This window comes from Sinocyclocheilus grahami, unplaced genomic scaffold, assembly GCF_001515645.1.
Source record: "Sinocyclocheilus grahami isolate Dianchi unplaced genomic scaffold, SAMN03320097.WGS_v1.1 scaffold305.1, whole genome shotgun sequence".
NCBI classification, from domain to species: domain Eukaryota; kingdom Metazoa; phylum Chordata; class Actinopteri; order Cypriniformes; family Cyprinidae; genus Sinocyclocheilus; species Sinocyclocheilus grahami.
The window spans coordinates 72,979-95,286 of NW_015505484.1; the positions used below are offsets into that span (position 1 = coordinate 72,979).

At 38.6% G+C, this 22,308-nt stretch overlaps 3 protein-coding genes across 4 annotated transcripts in view; all 3 read left to right on the forward strand.

Annotated features, from left to right (window-relative positions):
- LOC107601401 (E3 ubiquitin-protein ligase rnf213-beta-like) overlaps positions 1–10,532 on the forward strand; it is a 17,420-nt gene extending 6,888 nt beyond the window's left edge. The window contains exons 9-36 of the mRNA XM_016293567.1: positions 1,420–1,469; positions 1,585–1,741; positions 1,840–1,975; positions 2,410–2,598; positions 2,696–2,829; positions 2,981–3,156; positions 3,260–3,463; positions 3,708–3,895; positions 4,007–4,127; positions 4,251–4,351; positions 4,462–4,644; positions 4,772–4,917; positions 5,283–5,382; positions 5,711–5,822; positions 6,226–6,424; positions 6,544–6,731; positions 6,872–6,979; positions 7,405–7,515; positions 7,750–7,992; positions 8,158–8,242; positions 8,334–8,368; positions 8,463–8,711; positions 8,882–9,047; positions 9,453–9,538; positions 9,718–9,954; positions 10,088–10,220; positions 10,324–10,407; positions 10,489–10,532. Of these exons, the coding sequence (XP_016149053.1) occupies positions 1,420–1,469; positions 1,585–1,741; positions 1,840–1,975; positions 2,410–2,598; positions 2,696–2,829; positions 2,981–3,156; positions 3,260–3,463; positions 3,708–3,895; positions 4,007–4,127; positions 4,251–4,351; positions 4,462–4,644; positions 4,772–4,917; positions 5,283–5,382; positions 5,711–5,822; positions 6,226–6,424; positions 6,544–6,731; positions 6,872–6,979; positions 7,405–7,515; positions 7,750–7,992; positions 8,158–8,242; positions 8,334–8,368; positions 8,463–8,711; positions 8,882–9,047; positions 9,453–9,538; positions 9,718–9,954; positions 10,088–10,220; positions 10,324–10,407; positions 10,489–10,532 (3,965 nt within the window). The remainder of the gene's footprint in view (positions 1–1,419; positions 1,470–1,584; positions 1,742–1,839; positions 1,976–2,409; positions 2,599–2,695; positions 2,830–2,980; positions 3,157–3,259; positions 3,464–3,707; positions 3,896–4,006; positions 4,128–4,250; positions 4,352–4,461; positions 4,645–4,771; positions 4,918–5,282; positions 5,383–5,710; positions 5,823–6,225; positions 6,425–6,543; positions 6,732–6,871; positions 6,980–7,404; positions 7,516–7,749; positions 7,993–8,157; positions 8,243–8,333; positions 8,369–8,462; positions 8,712–8,881; positions 9,048–9,452; positions 9,539–9,717; positions 9,955–10,087; positions 10,221–10,323; positions 10,408–10,488) is intronic.
- A 433-nt stretch (positions 10,533–10,965) lies between these two features.
- LOC107601417 (E3 ubiquitin-protein ligase rnf213-beta-like) lies at positions 10,966–13,372 on the forward strand. The gene is made up of 3 exons (XM_016293579.1): positions 10,966–11,044; positions 11,976–12,156; positions 12,467–13,372. The coding sequence occupies exons 1-3, from the start codon at positions 11,002–11,004 to the stop codon at positions 12,672–12,674; spliced, it is 432 nt and encodes a 143-aa protein (XP_016149065.1). The 5' UTR covers positions 10,966–11,001; the 3' UTR covers positions 12,675–13,372.
- A 503-nt stretch (positions 13,373–13,875) lies between these two features.
- The window catches only part of cep131 (centrosomal protein 131), a 30,389-nt gene continuing 21,956 nt past the window's right edge, over positions 13,876–22,308 (forward strand). For both annotated transcript variants that reach the window (XM_016293580.1, XM_016293581.1), the window contains exons 1-9: positions 13,876–14,005; positions 15,264–15,458; positions 16,190–16,284; positions 18,852–18,963; positions 19,190–19,317; positions 20,169–20,273; positions 20,419–20,595; positions 20,738–20,855; positions 21,123–21,239. In XM_016293580.1, coding sequence (XP_016149066.1) covers positions 15,270–15,458; positions 16,190–16,284; positions 18,852–18,963; positions 19,190–19,317; positions 20,169–20,273; positions 20,419–20,595; positions 20,738–20,855; positions 21,123–21,239 — 1,041 coding nt within the window. In that variant the 5' untranslated portion in view covers positions 13,876–14,005; positions 15,264–15,269. The remainder of the gene's footprint in view (positions 14,006–15,263; positions 15,459–16,189; positions 16,285–18,851; positions 18,964–19,189; positions 19,318–20,168; positions 20,274–20,418; positions 20,596–20,737; positions 20,856–21,122; positions 21,240–22,308) is intronic.

The window sequence follows — 22,308 nt, forward strand, 5'->3', positions numbered from 1 at the left end:
CAAAGTAGGTCCTTTGATGCAGTTTAAATCAGATTTCAATTTATTAACAACCCAAATAACAGGAGTCAGAATCTAATGACATTTTATCTGTCACTCTTCTTACGTTAGATACTGTACCATGAATGAAATCTTGTCCTTAAAGTCAGATGAGTGCAACTTCTATACTGTGTTTATCACAAAGCTCTCCCGAATTGGGGAGCATTGTAGAACAAGAAGCAACAAGTACATTGGCTTTCAAGGAGGTTAGTGTATTAATTTTGGCAAGACAAACTTTTGCAGTGTATTTAGATATGGTCAAATATCCATTCTTATCAAGTGTATTTTTACTAAAGGAGTTTGGCTGTCTGCACATATTGATGACCTCAGCGATTCCAGTGACATGACCTTAAATCTTAAGGCTTTTTGTGGAATACCTATAAGTAAACTCATCTCCCAGAAAATCGTGTCAGGTATGTAAGGTACCAGTGACCAAAAGCTGCCAGCAACTTGGACTATTAAACAATCCTCAAATCAATGCAGCTTGTTGTGAGGTGAAGTGTTAGTCATCCATCTTAAAGGGGTGGTTGACTGGGTTTTTTCTAGGCTTGATTGTGTTTATGGGGTGCAGTCTAACATGTGTTAATGTTTCGTTTGTTGAAAAACACATAATTTTTCACATAATTTACCTTTATTCCACACCGCTCTGTCCCTTCTCCTCTGAACGCGCTGATCATTTCCTGCTTTTATGAAGCCCCTCCCTCAGAAATACACGATGGGCTCTGATTGATTAGCTGGCCCAGTGTGATTGGCTAAACCGCCTCTAGCGCAAGTCTAAGAGGCGGTCCTACGATTTTTGTTTGTTGTTGTCTCATACTTTTAGATATGCTGTTATTTGTAAATGCTACTGCTTCTGTTAGCTTTTAATATACAGTTTTATTCTGATTAAAGCTTTAATACAGTTCGGCAACCGCACGCGTCCATGTATAACGCTTCTCATAGCTATAGTATGTGAAAATAAGTGTATTCACTGAGCTGATGATCTGAATGAGAGAGAGATGTAACGGACCCGGGAAGTAACTCGTTGTAGTCCCTTACCAGTCGTTTTTGTAGACATTAAAATGCCAGAATTTTAAAAGACGATATCTCTGTTTGCATTGAACTTTCAGCTTCGTAACTTTGCAGATATTGTTTATGATCAAACAGCAACATTACACACTAACTAACATTAAAAAAGTGAAATCGCAATCAACCACCTCTTTAAAATTTCTACCTGATGGACGATACAAATCCCACAGACTTGCACTGAAGGAAAGACACAAGCCATATTTAGGGTCTAAAAATGCCTAGAACACCCTAGCAACACCATGTTTTGTAACCTTTGCACAACTCACATTTTCTTTTTTCAAAAGAAAGTATATATATACTGTATATTTTATACAGATGTCAACGAATCAGAGGAAATTGGTACAAGTGGACCAGGAAGTGAGAAGGTAAAAATTCTTTAAGCTTGCAATAGATTTGATTAAACATATACATCAGAGATGTGCTATATCAGAAATAATTTCATACCTCCTGACAGAAATGCTGTGTTTAATTGGTTGTCAGGGAGATTCAGTGCATCTACACAGTTTGTCTTTATTGAGTTCCTGCACCCAGAAAGCTGTTTCATTGCTAAGAGATACTGGCAAAAAAACCTCCAGGAGTGTGGAGCGCATGAACATATTGTTTGGCCTTCTGGGAGGGGACCCTAGGCGGAAAAGAGGTCAGCCCCTGTACTGTACATGTAAAGTACTACTGAAAATAGAAACCATAAGAAATTATAAGCTTAAGTCACAAATTCATGTTTATATGAATTTTCAGTACGGTTCCAGGAAGTGTTGCTAAGGAGGCTGGTGTTTTCACTAATGCGGAAGGAGGAACTGATTCCTAATGCAGACGACTGGGTTTATAAAGTGGCAAAGAACCGTGAAGCTCTGCAGGAAGGTGGAACACTTCGGTACTGTAATGCAACCAGCATTAACAATCTGTTGTCTGTCTGTCTGTCTATATATCTATCTATCTATCTATCTATCTATCTATCTATCTATCTATCTCAGATGTTTAAAAAAGCTTAGGAATGATTATTTCATGTCAATCAAAAGGGGTTGGATAAAAATGTCAGATAATTAAAACTTGCGTGGATAAAATAATGGTGTGGAACTACTTTGAATTGGGAATAAAAATACAGTAGAATTGTTATTTGCAAGCCTTGCACAAGGTCTTTAAAATAATCCCATACTTCTTCCCTACCAAATGCTTCATGCATGTCATGTCTGGTATTAGCAATCAACAGCATGAGATAAATAAAAATTCATTTTTTTGCACTGGATCATCAGCCGTAGATTAGAGATAACTAACAAGCTAGCAAAACATTTCTGTGTTTGTGTTCAGGCACACTTTGTGGCGCAACCTACAGGGTGTTTTGACTCCAGTGTTTGCCCGAGTTCTAGAAGTGTTGGACAGGGACTGCAACTTATACCTACTGTATGGAGAAGGGCTCAGTGAGGGTCTGGCCCAGTTCTGGCTAGATATCTTTGAAGATCAACAGCTCCTTGACTTGACCGTCTCACAAGATCCAAGGTATTTTTAAATATATGAAACCTGCTAATGATTAAATGAGGCATTAAATGCTTTTAAATGTCTAAATGTAACTGATGAGGTGGATTTCTCCCTTTAGTGCTCCAGATCAGGAGATTAATGTGCAGTGTCACCTGTTTATTGGAGAAGTAGAACGGCCTTGTACTGCTCCTTTTAGCTGGCTGATAAAAACATACTGCCAGAGTTTGTGGGAGGAATCAGAGTTTGTGCGAGGTGAGGCCTTTTGATTTGTGTCTGACTACAGTTGGCCAGTTAGATAACCAGATATCACATATAGCTACGTCTTTTACATAAAACTCCTGTTGTTTTGCAAGATCATGCAAAACAGTATAAGCATACTCCATGTTTTTAAATTTTTTCTCAGGTTCTGAGCAAGACATCAAAGGGAGGATTCAGCAGTTTGTTAGTGCTGTATCGGGCAGTGGACTGGGCAGCTATATTCAGAAACTGTCAGAGGGAGAGAAAGTTGAGCTGGGTCAGCGCTACTTGACTGATTATGTTCTTCTGTCATTCAAAATCCAATCTGAGGAAGAGCATGGGGTGAGATGCATAGGTTTTATAAGGCTGGTAACATTTTTTTTCACAATCTCATATTTCATGTTCTAATGTGGATGTCTATGGGTGTGTTTGATTTTGCTTACAGGTCTTTCGTAGTGCAGTGCTGGGTTGTGTGTCTGCTCTGCAGATGGAGATGTCAGTAACTCCTGAGCTCTCTCCATCGTGGATCCTTGCAGCAGCTCAAATCTACAGCTCACGCCTGGACACATTATCCCATGCCCTTCAGCTCAACCCTCAGCTGGGCCGCATCATCCAGCGAGAAATATTGAAGAGAGAAAGCCCTGATATGGTGAGGAGCAGGATTGCAGCATGAATTTCCGAGTTGATTCAGATTCAGAATGGCTTATTTTAGTCTGTTCACCAGCTAATTTTTTTAGTTAGACATGCTGGTGACTTAGATTCCAGTGCCTATTTAAGCTACTGTTATGTAGCAAAATAATTACCAGTGAGTCAGAGACCAGTGTGTGTAACCAAACTACTAAATTAATACTAATGAGACAATATTTAGATCTTGTTCTTCTGTTTTATTACAGTGTGAGGACATTCTAGCTGTTGGTATCTGTGTTGAAGAAACAAAGCTCCTACCTGTAACATCAATAACTGAATGCCAGACCTTCTTGCAAAGAGTTGAGCAACTTCAGCCGTGTTTAGAAAGAGTGCTTAGTACTGCCTACAGCACCCTCTGCAGCCCTGGCTGTCTCAAACACCTGGACACTATAAAGTGAGAATGAAGAATATTGCAGATTTAGAAAACAGTATAATTTGAAAACATGATTTCATGTTTAAAAAGATATCAAAAGCTTACATAAACTCTTTTGTTTTATTTCCATAGGTCAGTGTGGCAGGGGATGTTGCTAGTGGCTGCTTTCATTGAAAAGGTGGTTGTCAGGATGAACGTAGGAGATGACCGGATAAAAGCACTGACTCTGAAACACTGCAGTCAGTTACATGGGGTGAGTCCAGACTCTGCTTTGTTTATTACATTTGGAGGAGACATTGGTATACTGAAGTCCCTTGAAGCCCCCTCACCCCAAAAGACCTTAGCACATATACTGCTTATATTTCCTCTCTCACAGCTAATGGAAGAGTTTCCTGATTTGAGGAGCAAAGACAATCTTCAGCAAATCATTCGCATACTTAATGATTACCACGAGGAATCCATCAGCAAAGAACTGCGGTACACTTGAATTGAGTTGTATTATATTATATGGTATAATTGATTTCATTTAAAACCATGTGACAATAAACCCTTTCATTACTTATTTTCTGTATACTTTTTCTTCTCAGAAATGGTGTGAAGTGCTCTGTCTGTCTGTCAGATCTGTCAGAGCCCGCTGTGCTTCCTTGTGAGCATGTGTTTTGTCTGTCCTGTCTGAGGAAATCTACAGTGAGGGAAGGAGCGGACTTCTGTCCCATGTGCAGGGAACCTCTGTCGAACAACTACCGGCCCACTGTCTCTACAGCTATAGAGTGAGTTTAATTCTTTGTTCTTGGTAAGCTCAGATACCCATTTAGACTGAATGGGTATACAAGGAACAATTAGCTTCTTTACTGTTGTTGATATATTGTGAACTGTCAAAATCTTTATCTGTTACAGCTTAGCCCTGAAGCAGCATAAAGAAATAAGAAAATGCTGTAACGCCTTTTTCCTGGAGCTGGTTTCTCGTTTCTGTCTGACTGATGCTCAAGATCCCCCAGAAGACCTGGTGGAACTGCTTTTCTCTCTCCTCATTTTGGCACAAGGCGGGTGGATTTCCTTGTGGAATATTTCATTGCAAACTGTACACTTCAGTGCAATTACAATAAACAAGAACTGGAGCTTTCAAGCTTCAAAAATGAAGTAAATTTAGAATTAAAATTTCATATCACTGGTTCATGCATTTTGCATTCTATATTCCAAGTCTTCTGAAATTATACAATAGCTTGGTGGCTAAACAGGCCATTTAAGTCATAATAATCTGCAATGAATGGTTCATTGAGTTTGTGAACGAATCATTCAGTCTAATTATGGGAATCAAAACAACAAATTCATTGAAAATATATACAAAGAGTGATTTACTCTATAATTAGCTTTTTTATGTTTGTTTAATTGTCTGGATACATTACAGGAGATGTTTATAAGACCAGAGAGCTCACCCCATTCCTGGAGTGTGTTGACCAGAGCCCTGTGGTGCGCTCTGTGCTGCCAAAACTTCTTCTGCAATACAGGTGCTCCAATACAGACAACTCATACACATTAACACATCCAGGAAATTTGTGACCTTTTGTTTACGACATTAAATATGCAGTATTGTCTTCATATATAGTCCACAGTCCACAGAGTTTTGTTTAAGGCCAATTCGCACTACACTGACAGACGCCGACTAAGAGCAAGAGACACTTCGTCTGGTCTTGTTAGATCGGTGTATTTGCCATTTGTCATGGAAGTGACGTGCTGTAATCTGGTGTTTTTCCACGCTGGTCGGTGTTTGTTGGTGCAATGTGAATTGGCCTTTACTCTCATCAAGAACATTTTGCAATAAGATAATCTCTTCAGCTTCAAACAGGTGAAGAAGCATATACAAAAGTACTTAGAAAACCTGGAGAACAAGCTTCTGGACCAGGAGGACAGAACTGAACTCTACCGGCTCTTTGTTAACTGTTTCCAGGTGTGTCATAATCAAGTATCCCAGGTGTCTTTGTATCATGTATTCACTTATTAATGGTGCTTGCTAAGGCAAGTTTCACTTTTGCTATATTTAGCACTTAACCCACTCTTTACCACGGACATGAATGATTCATCAAGTGTGATTATTTTTATGATTTTGGTTGGCCAACAAAATTGGTGAAAAATCCCATGGGCCCAAAGCATATGGCAAGACTTTTGTTTTGGACCAGTAAGCAACTACCTGGCAACACCTTAGCAGCCATCCAAAGTATCTTAGCAAATGCACCAAAAACTTTTATTTTTTATGAAGTATAATCACCATTAGTTGTATTGCACTTTCAGCCACATTAATTATCTAAAAATCTGCATGTTTGTTTCTAAAAGCAGATTTGTTATTTATCCAGGATTCTCTGTTTTGTTCTGGATTAAATGGAGATCATAGACATCTGAAGGAGAACTCAAACTTCCTTAGCCGACTGGCTCGTAAACAGACACCTAGCAGACAGAATGACCCAGCAGAGTTTCTACTGTCTATGGGTCGCCTCAGAATGTGTCTGGACTCTGCTGCCAGGATCCTGTCCCAAGCTATCAGCAAAAGATCTGGTATGAGGGGCTTCTGCTCTGACCAGTTCATGGCAGTTAGGGTATATTGCAATGCTTAAACGAATAACATGTGCAATAGCATTTTATTGTGCAAACTTTCTGTGTTTGGTGTCTTTCAGATTTTGAGGAAGTTGAGCTAAAGCTTTTGGAGCAGGTGAAGGCTGTGTTTGAATACGATAACAATGACTGGTACAGAGTTTACCTGCTTCGAGCACTCAACAGGCATGCTGGCATGGACTGTCTGCAAGCACTGATGAGCAGCACTGATTATGAATGGATCTTTCCTGCAGAGATACTACGGCTTCATGTACGGCCATTCAAATGATGTTGCGTAGGGTGTTTTTTAATACTGTAGAGATATATATTAAAATTGAGTTTGTTGATTAAAAAATTATTCTTTAATTAAAAAAGCAGCTCTATGATAATTGTTTGTTTTCTCTTCTACAGAGGTTGATTCCTGCAGAGGTGGATCGTTTCTTGTGTTGTGGTCAGTCATACCGCACTCTTAGAGATGGAGTGGGAGAAGCAACAAATGGACTCAAAGAAGCATTACGGGTCAGAGTCTACATCTGTATTAAATAAACAACACACACACAAAACATTATTTTGTGAGCAAACCTCTAATGGTTAATGATGTGATTTTATTTGACGGATGTCTAATTATGAACACATTTGACAGACAATATAAAGTGTGTTTTTTATGTAAATATATTCACTGTAATCAATATTTTCCTGTGATGGCAAAGCATCATTACGCCAGTCTTCAGGGTCACATTTTCTTCAAGAAATCATTCTAATATGCTGATTTGGTGCTCAAGAAACTTTTTTTTTTATTGTCATCAATATTTTTATGGAAACTGTGGTACTGTTTTTCTGTTCTTTGGTGAATAGAAAGTCCAAAATAACAGCATATATTTGAAATAGAAATGTTACTGTTACATTTGATCATTCAGAGCCTGAATGTTTTTTTTTTCTTTCAGGCAATGGGTGGTTCAGGCCCAGTGAAAAATGTCCTGCTGACTCTGGCTGTGTTCAGGCAGGTCACTTGTCGCTTCATGTCACCTGAAAAAGCTATATATCCTCAAGCACAGGTAAGTTTTGGTTAGGTTGTATGATTTTATTAATCACTAGTGAGGATTCAGAATTCAGCTAGAATCCATGTAGGACTAAATTTGTATTAAGTATTATTGTGATGTTCATCAGAACTTCATCCAACCTGCAAAAGTAATGTGTTTGAGCATACATGCCTTTACTTTATGAGATTCAGAAAAATTAGGCAAAACACTGGCAGACCTAAACACCTACATTTTCCTCTCTATCAACAGGAGATCAGGTTCTTGGAGGAGGTTATTAGAGAGAACATCACAGGACATGCCAGACAGCTCTGCACTGCTCTCTTGTCCAATGAGATTGGAGGTCCAGAATCTTTCCTGAGTCTCAGAGCAGGTGTACCTGCTAAGCGTCGTCCTGTGCTGGAGCTTATGGTGCATGCGAGTGCAGTGTTTTACAGTGGAAACAGGCTGCTGAGTCCCCTTTTCAATATTGCCTCTCAACCTCAGAATATGACCGTAAGGGCTTTTTTGTGAATAATACAAATTATTGGAGTGAGATTGGAGTGATTTGCATTTGATTTTATGCGAACACTCTTTATTTTTCATGATGGTCATGCACTGTGGTTTTTGAATTGGTCACGATGATGATTAAAATCGCTATGTTTCTCTACTCTTCCTCAGGGAGCCTTCCTACCCACAATGCCTGATGACAATACCAGTGAGGCCCGGCAGTGGCTCGCTGGAGAGAAAAACCTGAAGATGTACTGTGAGTGTGCCTTGTGCATGAAGTGAAAATAAAAATATTTCCTTAAATGCCACCTGCCTAATAGATTTTGTCTTTCCTTCCTGCTTTGCAGTGTGTTATAATGGTCATGCATGCTTTGTGGGAGAGGTGAGATGTATTTTCTTTCACTTTTATTTGAATGAACTGGTACCGTGGTCTGTGAAATTGATAACGGTCATTTAATTTTCTCCATTTTCTTTAGTGTGGCAAACCAGTGGCTTTGTCAAATTGTGCCACTTGTGGAGTCCGTATAGGAGGCCAGAACCATAAACCAGTTGAAGGCTTTATTGAAGCTCATGGAATCCCTGACATGACACGACCTGGACATGTACTGGGACATGCTGAAAACCGGTCTGAAGCACCAAACAGGAATCTCACTTCAGCACAGTCCTGTGTTCTCCGTCTCTGTCTTCACCTGGCCATGTTGCAAGGAGCCATTCACCATCAACAGGTAAAAAAGTTTGAAGGAACCCTGAAAGTTCACTTAATACCTGCTGATAAATGTATTATTATGTGCCAACTCCCTTTGTCTACATAATGCCAACTACTGAAAATCAGTTAATGGGCCACTAGTGTTAGAGAATAAAAACACTGTTTTCTAAAGGCTTTGGTTCTTCACAGGGCATCAGAAATATGATCCTTCCAAATGTTAATGATGTCTATGAGTTCCTCTGGCAACATCTTGAGAAGGACATGGAGGTTCTTGGGAAGACTTTAAATCTTAACTTGGATGATTCTGCCATTATAATTCATCTAATCTTCAGCAAGTTTCTACAGACCACCTCAGGTATCTTTTAATCTTGACTAAAGATAAACCTGCTTGAACTTAGTATCGCATGCATTTTACTTATAAAATAGTAACAAAGAAGAGCATAACATGCAAACAAAATTCATTGTTTCTTAGTATTTAATTTATTTTAGTATTATCTCAATACTCTGTGGTATTTATAAATATTTTGAATTGTAAATCTTTTATTTACAAATTTTCAGTTTTCATTTTAATTTGAGCTAGTTTTTTTATATCATATATATACTGTATATATATGTATTTGTATGTAATATTTATATTTTATTATATTTCAGCTTTTCAATTACCGTAAATGTTTTTTAGTTTAGTTATAGTTAACATAGCAATGCTACAATGAACTGCGCAACAAGAAACCCTATGTTTGATATTTTTTGTCTTCACCAGGTGCCGGTGTGGATCTGTCAACACGCAAGTCCAGAGAGCAGTGGGAGACCACAGTCTGTAAAACTGCCATCAGTCCTGTTTTACAGGTCAGTCTTGATACTGCTGAATATCAGGAATGTGTGAACCATTTGAAAAGAATGGGATACATTTAAACCATTTATTTGAAAATCACAAATAACCTTAATAAACGAAATAAATAGAGTGAGTATAAATAACCACGTTAAAGGCATATAATTGCTTCAGTCAACCAAGTCTCTATTTTCAGGATTTGAACAGGATGTTGGGAAGAGCACAGGATCTGATTGCAGCTGATAACCAACTTTCTAACAGTCCCCTGATGAAGGTGCTGAGAGGAGACCCTCAAAAAGTCCTTCATCTCCCCACTAACTGCCCCACCCACCACTCTGCCTTCTGGAGCCCCTCACCTGTCCTAACGGTGGAAAGCTTCTCACAGCAAATAAACCAGAGTCAAGCACCCCTGCTTACCCTTTTTATCAATAAGGTTAGTTCACTGAAGACCTATAAAACAATTATCCAGGCCCTTGTGTCACCTTACGCAAGTTGCGCACAGAGTTTCATGTTGTCTTTAAGCATGTTTCCAAATTATACTCCTCTGTGTTTGTCTGTTTTTTTAGGTGCACTGCATAAGACAGCTGAACCATTTGCCAGCTCTTGCTGCTCTGTTGTCTGATCTTATGAAAGTGCTTCCTCCAGGCTCTGAGACCCAGACCGACACCATCGCTTCACTGCTGCAATGCATTCCTGCTGGTCTGTCATACTTATACTCACTAGAGGAGATAGCTAGTTGCTCGATATATTGATGGATTTTTGTAAGTAATATTACTGTACTCTAATTTATGTTTGAAAATAGGCCATCAGAAGAAATTATTGTCGGAAAGAGTAGAGATCTTCATGAAGGTGTGGAACCAACTCAGAATGGAAATATCCAATAATGGTAAGCTGTTAAGAGTTTTACATGTGGAATTTGCGAGAAGTTTTATGCATTCAGTATTTATCATTATGTATTTCCTGTGAGTCGAACCCATGATAATTATTAAACTGGCCGTTATAAGCCACTAAATGGACAATATTTAAAATTCTATACTATTTTGTTTAAAGCTGCAGTCCATAAGTTTTGCCTCTTTGTCGCCAGCTCTGTTTGAAACTTGCAATTGCAGTTATTTGCGGAATTATTTTCTTTAAATGGGTTGTGAACTCAGTGCCGATCCTAGACTTCTGGGGGCCCTACGCAAAACTGTGTCGGCGGGGGTGGTGGTGTGGGGTATGAGTGGTTATAAACGAATGAATGAAGCGCATTTGTCCGTGTTTCACTCTTTCGTGAATCTCGCTCGCGGAAAGCGCTTGAGAAACAGTGTCTCTTCCGCGACTCGGTGCGCTTTCAACTCGTTTTTTTTAGTCTCAAGCAAGACTGTACGACATTCACATTACATGATTTGACTGATTTTTACATAGAAAGGGCGACAGCGCACCACATTAATTGAAAATAGGCCATCAGAAGAAATTATTGTCGGAAAGAGTAGAGATCTTCATGAAGGTGTGGAACCAACTCAGAATGGAAATATCCAATAATGGTAAGCTGTTAAGAGTTTTACATGTGGAATTTGCGAGAAGTTTTATGCATTCAGTATTTATCATTATGTATTTCCTGTGAGTTGAACCCATGATAATTATTAAACTGGCCGTTATAAGCCACTAAATGGACAATATTTAAAATTCTATACTATTTTGTTTAAAGCTGCAGTCCATAAGTTTTGCCTCTTTGTCGCCAGCTCTGTTTGAAACTTGCAATTGCAGTTATTTGCGGAATTATTTTCTTTAAATGGGTTGTGAACTCAGTGCCGATCCTAGACTTCTGGGGGCCCTACGCAAAACTGTGTCGGTGGGGGTGGTGGTGTGGGGTATGAGTGGTTATAAATGAATGAATGAAGCGCATTTGTCCGTGTTTCACTCTTTCGTGAATCTCGCTCGCGGAAAGCGCTTGAGAAAGTCTCTTCCGCGGCTCGGTGCGCTTTCAACTCGTTTTTTTAGTCTCAAGCAAGACTGTACGACATTCACATTACATGATTTGACTGATTTTTACATGCGCCATCAAAATGATAAATGTAATTATTCCAGCTGCTTTGAGAAAAGACTATAAATGATCCTCCACCTGCAGGATCCTCACATGTGATATAGCCTAGTAGCCGGGACAACTTCTTTATGTTTACAGACGTGACATAATGATGCAGCAGCATGCTCCAATTTCCCGCGAAAACCTACCAGTACCACTCAAATTAGAAAACATTATTATAAGCGTACCATTGTGAAAGGTAAGGCGCTAGTTTTGAACACTGGCTGGTTATGTACTTGCTCAAAAATTGATTTCGATTTTTTTTTAACCAGAAACATTTACTGCAGCTTTAAATAAAAAAAACTCTTAAAACTAAAATCAAACATTTAAATACTACAAGTGAGTCTAGGCATCATTGTAAAGTACAGTATGATATTGTTTCATTATTTTAGCTTCTTTGGGTTTGGATCCTACACTTTATGAAAAAGAAATAACTCAAGAAAGCTCTGGGCAGTTTCTCTCCTTGAGTCGTCACGGGCCAGGCTCATGTCTCCACGCAATCATAGATCTCCTGTCTGAGACACACAACAGTCTTGTGCGAGAAGCCAGAAAACTCTGTCACCAGGAAGACAGGTGTGTATTTGAGAAGGAGTGTGCACACACAAACCTTTGTAAGATTTTTAATGTTTTTGTTTTGAAGTCTCTCATGCTCGCCAAGGTTGAATTTATTTGATCAAAAATACAGTAATATTGTGAAATATGATTACATTTTAAAATGGCTATTTTCTATTTTATTATATTTTAAAATGTAGTTTTTTCCTGTGATGTCAAATCTGAATTTTCAGAGTCATTACTCCAGTCTTCAGTGTCACATGATACTTCAGAAATCATTCTAATTTTTGTGCTTCTTATTAATGCATGCCAATTGCATTTCCTCTTACAGTGACTATAAAGTGCCACTGACAGCGCTGTCTGAGAGCCAACTTGCCCTGTGTCACCCAGAAAAGGAGTTGCTCCCTTTGGTGTTAGCTAACTGCCATTACACACTAGAGAAGGGTCAGCAAACAGTGAGCTCCTATGATCATGAGTCTATTGAGAGAGAACTCAGCAGACGATTTTTTGCAGGCAAACCACAACACAAAGAGACATAAGGGTCTTTCCTCAGAATGGCCACTTTCAATCACAACAATGCAGACCTTCCAAACCTAGTCATTCCCTGGAGACCTGTGGGCTTTTAGACCCAAGAGAGGCACACTTTGACCCCTCCAGGCTCCCATCTGTCAGTGTGCCCTGCTCTAGTCAACTACTGAGCAGGCAGCTGGTCGGAATGAAAAGGAATGCGTGTGCTGGGGACAATAGAATCAGTGCTAACTGTTGATCCTAAACCACACCACTGAACACCCTTCCTCCTTTCTCTTTCACAACATAGCATCAGGTCCACCATGGAATTCCATTTGGAGGAGAAGAACATCACCTCTTTTCCTGGTTTAGATCATCTTCCAGAGGAAATCACTTTGGCTAAAGCAGCAGAAATCTGGAGGCTTGCCGTGGAGTTCAAACCCTGAAAAGATCTTCTGAAAGAGCCAAACCAATATGAATAATACAAATGTGAAAAGATCTGGACTGCTTTAATATTTTTTGTCAGATGTTGTCATGTCTGTTGTATAGGACAGATTTATGACTCATTCCAACCCTCGAAATCTTTCTTGTTCTTTATATTGTTAAACCAGTTGATTAAAATAATCTATGTTTACTCTTTAGAACTTTGAATATGTCTTCATATAGTTGAGAACTTTTTTTAAAAGAGATTTGTGTAAATATTTGATTCAGGGAACAAGAATTAATGAAACAATAGCCTACTGTATTGCTGTAACACTATATGCTCCACACTGTTAATCAGGGCCAAATAAAGTTGTATTATTGATCAACAGTGTGTTTACATTGTGACAAATTTGTTTTGTATTCACAATATATGAAAACTTGTCCAATTGTTTAGTAGTATTGTGAAATTGTTCCAGAAACTGAAATTAACGAGTTCTTTTTTTTAATTATTATTAATAAAATTATTTTGTAAAATACAACGTTAAGTAAGTATATTTTGCCATGTTTAATAGTTATAATTATTCGTTTAATTAGTATGTCACCTTTAAAACTCACACAAGAAGTCATCTTAAATTATTAATCACAGACGCCACATCTGCCGCCGGAGCAGCACGCCTACCAACCTTGCCTTTTCGTTACGCCTCTTTCAGCCATCAGTCTAAAAGACACACCCAAGCAGCCAATCAGATCACTAGTACGCTCCGTCCTCCACCAATCAAAACTCAATGGGCGGAGTTCCTGTATGTTTTCTGGTTGCCAATGATGCGCTGTGGAGTTGGAGACAGATGAGAAATCTCTGTCAGGCGCTCCGAACGCGAATAACGACGCTCTTATTTGGATAAATACGGTTTATTCATCTGATGTGGGCAATTTAGAGAAGGTAAGCAATGAATTGACAGTGTAATCCTGCTGTAGTCATCGTGTATATCATGTGAAGCCAGCAAGAAGTGGTGCAAGAAAGGCAGTTTCGCCATAGCTGAATCAATGTATTAGCGCACAGTAACTAACGTTATTCAGTTAAACATCTTTGTTTATATTTTTGCATATTTCTCAAAGGCAGTGTATTGTGTATTGACCCTCATCAGTTTTGTGCCGATGCCGGAGGAGGCCTTTGGTGTTAAATGTCTTTGTTTTTGTATGATTGAACTGTAGATTATCATGATAGAAAGACCTAGACTGTTACACTAAGGATTTATTTATATCTTCATTTAAATGTAGATTATTGTCAGTATACACATAGAATATTGTAAACTATTTAGGTAACCCAAAAAGTGTTTGGAAATATGATATATGATGGAAAGTGTAGATGCTTTGAATTTGTTACCATAGAAACACATATACTGATGGCTTTACTTGTGGCGTTCAACAGCATCTTTTACAGTATTTTTGTTGAAATAAAATACTGACCTGCTATTATTTAATGTTTTCCCCCTGCTTCTGATCCAGAGGATAAGTCTGTCATGGAAAACCTAGAAATATAGTGGAAATGCTAATGGAACACATGGCTGGGAAATCTGTGATGGAAGTGTGTATAGTGAATATAAGAGTTTCTAGTTATGCTGAGCTGTAAAATATTTCATCAGTGTAGATATACCTATACACAGAGAATATTGTAAACTATTTAGGTAACCCAAAAAGTGTTTGGAAATATGATATATGATGGAAAGTGTAGATGCTTTGAATTTGTTACCATAGAAACACATATACGGATGGCTTTACTTGTGGCGTTCAACAGCATCTTTTACAGTATTTTTGTTGAAATAAAATACTGACCTGCTATTATTTAATGTTTTCCCCTGCTTCTGATCCAGAGGATAAGTCTGTCATGGAAAACCTAGAAATGTAATGGAAATGCTAATGGAACACATGGCTGGGAAATCTGTGATGGAAGTGTGTATAGTGAATATAAGAGTTTCTAGTTATGCTGAGCTGTAAAATATTTCATCAGTGTAGATATACACATTTTTATTTAAATACTTATTTGGTAATGTCTAGAAATTGGAAAAATCATGGAAATTCATTGGTCACAAAGTGTTGGGAATCCTGACAATATCCAGCATCCTCTGTGGTGGTTGTCTTGTTTTTTTTTGTGTGCATTTGTCAGTTTTTATGACTGAATCCTCTTCTGTGTCCATCAGTTTAATATGCATACAACTCGCAGTCCATCCGCATCCGTCCAGACAGGGGCAGCTGGAGACGCTCTGGACCTCAGCCTGACCGGCTCTCCGCTCACAATGGGCCGCAGACCCAGCAGCGCTTCACCTGGAAAACACTTCTCTCGATCCATATCTGTGTCTGTGGCCAGTGATGGCCGGGGGAAGCGAAACACTTTGGTGAGTCTGGCTAGAAGATTGTGTAATGATCAAGAATATGGTAGTAAGTGACCCTTGTATAAGGTCATTGAGTGATGGTCCTACAAGCACTTTATACTTTATTAATGAGATAACCATGCAAATTAAAGCATAAATTTGGACTATCTATACCACCATCGTCACTTGGAGACTTGCATTTGTCATAAAGGCAACTTTTCTGATATGCATATTGTGGTCTTCGCCTTGTGAGACTCATTTATGAGTGTCATGAGTGACGTGACATGTGGCCAAGTATGGTTACCCATACTAGGAATTAGTGCTCTGCATTTAACCCATCCTAAGTGCGCACACACAGCAGTGAACACGCACACCGTGAACACACACCCGGAGCAGTTATTAAGATTTAGACAAATGCAAAACAGGATATTTCACATCTCCGCTCTCATTATATTAACTCCATTCTTTCTTTGTTTAAAGTAAATAAAATTCTGTCATTATTTACACACTATTTTTTGTGGAACAATGTAGTTTTTGAAGCTTTGGATTTCAAGTTGTCTGAAGCCTTACAGTGACTTGGTGTAAGAACAGACAAATTAATAAAAGCCATTTATTGTAACATCAAATTGCATTGGTTATCTCTTAACCCAATGTCATAACTGCACCTTTATATGAGAGTTGCTCCATTTCAAACCTGTTTTTAGTCTTCAGCAGGCCTAGTATTGTAACTACTTTGCACTCTCTGTTGTTGGCAGACTGATGCTGGATTGGGGAGCTCACGAGCAATTAAGAATCTGCGTCGGTCTAACAGCACCACACAGGTGAACCAGCAGGCCAACACAAGCCCCAGGTACAGAACCATCTGTCATTCCTTTGCATGCCATTTTGAAGTTTGTCTCTTTTGGTGTTGATGCTGGTGAATCGAACAGAACTTGTAATGAACACATCCAGGTGACCAAAAAATCCTAAATAAATATAATAAAATATAATCTAATTTGTCTGATAAAATTAATCCTGTTTTAGTATATGTTTAGAATTTTTTTTGTGACATTATTTTCATAATAATTCAATATATTTTCTTCTCAATTCTCATTACCGTAAATGTTATAAACATTCTTATATTATATCTATATAACATTTAATGTTTATATAATAATATTTAATAATAACTATATATTAGATTGTATAGTATTTGTATGGCATGGTGTACTTTCTGTAGTCTATGCTGATTTACATTATAAAAAGCATTGAATTATAATATTTATTTACTATAATACAGTTTTAAAAATACTGTATTGCATTGGTGAGAATCTAATGGGGAAAAAATAAATAAATATTTTAATCAGAATATATTTAAATAAATAAAATGTATATATATATATTCCATTAATCAAATTAAATCAAATCTCAGTCCTAAATGGTCCTATGTAAATCTTGGTCCTAAATGGTCTTTATGTAAAATATAAATTATAATTTCTTGCTTTTGATTTTGTGAGAAAAATAATATGTTTTTGTGAGATTCACCCATCAACATGTGCCAGCTGTCCTATTCAGACTTTGAGAATGGACTGTCCCCAAGGGATGTGAGTGAGAGGTTAGCTGACAACTTACTCAACATATGATATTTTTTTTTAAAGTAATGATGGCATGTTTGTGCATGTACATGTCTTGTGCACATGCCTGCATGCACTCACTTCACCCAAGCTGTGGTATGTCTGGTTGATCACCTCGTAAACGTAGAGGTTGGGGGGTTTATACCCTTAAAGCAGCAACAGCTGGGGGTTGAGTGATTTTGGGTTTCCCCAGACAATAGCTATTGTAGCCTGGCGGCTGCAGCACAAGCCAAGCAAGAGGGGGCTGGGTTCAGCTTTGTCAAGAGGGGAGCCGGGGTCTCCGGTTTCACTCGAATGAGGACTCGGTGAAAGGAGAAGTGTGCATGCTGAAATTCTTTTGTCCGGCAGCTGCCAGTTCTGCCCTTCCATCCCACTGCATCCTGGGATGCCACAAGGGGGTTTAAATGAAGGAACAACCTAATACCCCTCCCCCCTTCCCTCTGGTGCTTAATAACTGTCATTCCGTGACCTCTCTTCCCTTCTGAATTGCTTAAAAAGAGGAAACGTGGAGGAATGTAGTTCCTTGAATTGCTTTTCATTGGACTAGCTGACGCAAGGCGCCCCTTACACCCCCAAAACACTCACATATACATACTGAAGTTGCTAGCACAGATGCCGGTGGGTCAGACATAGGGGCGAGTATCATGTTAAACATTTTATGCAATTTAAATGCAGAGGGATGCAATTGCCAAATGCCTATGGACATCTACCCCTTTAAAATCAGCCTCCGCTGAAGCATTCCTCTGCTGTGAGCCCAGTGCAGCTGTTGTCACCTCCGAAAGGAAACTTTTTTTTTTTATATATGCTCATCTGATATGTTTAGCCTAAATAGTCTGGTTGTTTTTACTGGAGGTAGATTTGCATCTATTTTTGTTTTAAAGAAGGGAAACACAGACTAGATATTCCTAATATTTCTAAACTGCATTTGAACAAACGTCTCAAGTATTTATTTTTTAGCACGTATTATATACAGTGGGGCAAAAAAGTATTTAGTCAGCCACCAATTGTGCAAGTTCTCCCACTTAAAAAGATGAGAGAGGCCTGTAATTTTCATCATAGGTATACCTCAACTATGAGAGAAAAAATGAGAAAAAAAATCCAGAAAATCACATTGTAGGATTTTTAAAGAATTAATTGGTAAATTCCTCGGTAAAATAAGTATTTGGTCACCTACAAACAAGCAAGATTTCTGGCTCTCACAGACCTCTGAAGGATCTATGACCCTGAAGACTGGAGTAATGCTGAACATTTAGCTTTGCCATCACAGGATTAATAATATTAATAATAACAATAAATTGTGTTTTAAAATCTATTAAAATAGAAAGTGGGTGTTTCATATTAATAATATTTCACAATATTACTGTTTACTATATTTCTGTTAAAATAAACGCAGCCTTGACATGCATAAGAGACTCCTTTAAAATCTTTCAGACCCCAAGCTTTTGAATGGTATCTTAACTCTTTTATGAAGTGAACTCACTTAAAGAGTTTAGTATAATTTTGCCAGAAAAAGTTTTAGAATTTGTATCATATGTTAATGTGAAAAATCTTGTGTTTGTTTGTTTGCTGGTTTTTATTGCATTTGTTATACTTGCATTTTTTAAAAATGTTTTTTGCCATGAAAATAGCCTAAGATGCTGACATGGCATTAAATAAATATATACTACTACTACTTGAATGGTATCTTAGGTATTATTGGTCTAGTGTTGTGTTTATATGTTCCTCATGTGTGTTTAGTGTGTAATACTCTGACCTTTCTGTCTTTCCTTCCTTCCTGTCTTTCTCTCTCTGCGTCTGATTGCAGTGAAGGCCACACAGAAGACTTCCTGGCTCTGTTCAACAGCAGCTCTGATGGACGTAGAAAACTGGCCAGCCTCTCCAAGACATCCAAAGACCATACTACGTGGAACATCCTGGTAACGTCCAACTACTCTTTGGTTGTTGTGGTTGTCAGATTTTATTATACTTTTTAAATTATATGTAGGACACCATGATAACTTTTTGTAAGGTTAATTTGCCCGTTTGATTGTTATGCTGTGAAAAATAACTTAAAATGATGAGCTCATGAGGCCCTAAACAGTGGAAAGATGTTTTTGCTTGCTCTTGCTGTAGCATTGGTTTAAACTGATGTCTTGCTTTCAGGATGACCAGCCAAGAGCATTTCCTGTGCCCAGCAGCTCTCACAGTACCTGCAGTATGGATTCTCCTACAGGCATGAAGAAGAGGGAAACCGGCGTCTCTCTGGCTGCCAACTTCACTGCCAACAACAGGTGGGAAGCCATTTTCTCCTACAGCTTAGGCACTACTGTGTCCTAATGGGTAGCTTTCAAACTCTGTTGTTGCCATGAGAACAGTGTCAGAGGAAACGGATTCACTTTTACACCATTTTTGTGCTTGTCAATCAAAGCATTAGTATGCCGGAGGGAGAAGAGCACTAGATTCCTTTCAGTTTTATGGCTTTAAAATATACAGCACCAGTCAAACGTTTAGAGACTCTTGACTAAATTTGTGTCTCATGATTTTAAGAGTCTTCTCAACTAAAAGGTCAAGCTTGAATTCTTGAAATTGTAAATTGTTATTCAGAAGTTAGTGGTCAGCTTGAATTATTGAAATTGTAAATTTATGTTATTCAGAAGTTAGTGGTCAGTAAGATTGTTTTTAAAAAGATCATGATACTTTTATTTAGTTAGAATGCATTCAATTGATCAAAAGTGACAGTAAAAGACATTTTAAAATGTTACAAAAGATTTCCACTTATTTTTTTTTCTTTCTATTTATAAAAAATAAACTGTTTTCAGCTTTGATTAAAACATGTTTCTTGAGCAAATCAGCAAATTGGAATAATTTTTAAAAGGATCATGTGACACTGAAAACTGGAATAATGGCTGGTAAAAATTCAGTTTTGCCATTACAGGAATAAATGGCATTTTAAAATATATTACAATAGAAAACAAAAGTTGTTTTAAATTCTAATAATATTTCACAATATTGCTGTTTTACTGTATTTTTGATTAAATAAATGCAGTCTTGGTAACTTATATATTGATTTGATTCATATATTTGTTATTTTTTTGTAAAAAATGTATTTGAATATCTAGAATGTCTTTGCATTGACTTTCAGGAGCAATAAAGCAGCTGTGGGTAACTCTGTGACCACCATCCTCCATAATAACCACTCAGAGAAACCCCTCACTCCAAAGAGCTCCAATCAGAAACCCTCCTTCAAGTAGGTTCATTATGACGTTGAATGTTTGCACAGCTGTGTGAACTAATCTTAGACATAAGTCCTCTAAATAAGGCTCTATTTTGCTTGAGTATGCTGTTTCCAGGCCTACACATTTACAGTATTTGCCCTCTCTCTGTTTTTACAGTAACATAATCAAAGCCACCGTAAATGATGATGTGACTCTGGATGTGAGCTGTTCTCTTACTAAGTCTCAGAAGAACTTCTCCTCCGCGTCATCAAGCTCCAACAACAACGCCCCCCGTAGCCCCCGAAGCCCAGGTCAGCCAAGCAGACGAGAGGTGACTGAAGAGGAGGCCGAAAGGTCAGCAGTTTTCTAGCCCTCTGTTGTTTCCACCCTAGTTGTGATCATCTCGGTGCAAATGTTTGATTGACCTTTGAGGCATTTCAAACTGTTTCTAAATGGCCTTTGTATATGGTTAAACGTTTACAAAAATGTTTTACAGGTATATTCAGCAGGTGAACCATGCTGCTATTACCATCCAGCGGTGGTATCGTCGCCAAGCCAGCAGAAAGAGAGCCAATGAGAATACAATCAAACACCTCCTCACATCCAAAAAGAAGGTAATGTATTTCACCCAAGGAGGTCTAAAAAATCTTGACTTAAATATTTAATCATAAAATATAACATTAATATTTGAATAAAAAAATTATTTATTTAGAATACATGACATTTTTGAATGTCCTTCAATGTAGAAAGAATATTTTTGTTTCCAGTTGATGTAGATACAGTATCTACAGTATAGGCTACAGTCCTGCAGTGGATATTGTTATTGTCTGTTCAAAGGTATTGCTCCCATGCTTATGGGTGATTTGGTGTATTTTCCATAGGAGAGGGAGCAGAGAGTAGAGGAGGAGAAAACCACTGAATCACTGAAGAAGAAAGAAGATGATCGAAAGCGCATCAGGGAAGAAAAAGCTCGTCTGGCTCGACTTACCGCCATACAGGTATAGTAGGGTTCAGAACTTGTATACAGAACTAACCTCTATGCCCAGCCTTTTTGAAACGCGTCGATTTTTACAAAGATCATCGGTCTGAAAAGCGAGGTGTGCTGTGATTGGCCAGCTATCCAGTACGTTGTGATTGGCCAAATACCTCAAGCGTGTGACGGAAATGTTACGCCCCTCACCATAGTGTTGATGCCGTGTCCGGCCGGAGCGACGACAAAAACATTGAAACCCATTACAAACGAGGAATTTGTTGCATCCAGTGGGGACATAACTACTGATTATAATGACTTATACTGTCTTTTTACTCGTTGTGTTGCATTGCTCCGCGTAAACATAAGACCCTGTCTGCATTTGTGATCGGAGAAATGACAAACAACAAGTGCTACACTACACTGCCCAAAACTCGCGTTTGAATAATCAGTGGCAAATCCTTTAAATGAAAAGTTATGACTGTGAGTCAGAACTGCCGGCATTGTAGTCTACTCTACCAGGATCAGTAAACAGTCCTCCATAAAATGTGCTGCACACATCTGGATATTTGGGTTAAACTGTTCTGGAACAGTGTTGTAAATACAACTTAGCCACTGATTTGTAGTCGTGTCCTCTTTTGGAAGACCAAACAAAGTAGTTTCGCTTTCACAATGAAAATCACGGGGGCCTAGCGTGAGCTGAGGCCGGACTAGAGTGAGCAGAGGCGGCGGGGTTGAGAACGGCGCGGCCGGCGAATCCGACGAAGGAGCGGCAAACACATGTGACGACCCCGGGCTGGACTCCGCTTCGTCCACGGTGAAAGCCGATCCGGCGATCCACAGCACTAAGTTGATGTATTCCCTCAGCGACCAGCACGGATCAGCTCCAGGCATGACGAAGCGGATATCGTCCTCTTTTGGAAGACCAAACAAAGTAGTTTCGCTTTCACAACGAAACACACAGCGTCTTCACGACATGGCGACGGCAACAATACTACAGTGAGAAAAAGTTACGCCTTGCGTGAACGTTTGGGCGGCGTTATGCAAATCTTCCCACATAGTGAGGTAGATATGTGGGGGCGTGTTGGCGTGTTAGA

Coding starts and splice junctions, on each gene's coding strand:
- LOC107601417 (XM_016293579.1), top strand. CDS start 11,002: ATGAAGGTGTGGAACCAACTCAGAATGGAAATATCCAATAATG. Junction 11,045..11,975: donor AATGGAAATATCCAATAATG/GTAAGCTGTTAA, acceptor TCATTATTTTAG/CTTCTTTGGGTTTGGATCCT. Junction 12,157..12,466: donor CTCTGTCACCAGGAAGACAG/GTGTGTATTTGA, acceptor TTCCTCTTACAG/TGACTATAAAGTGCCACTGA.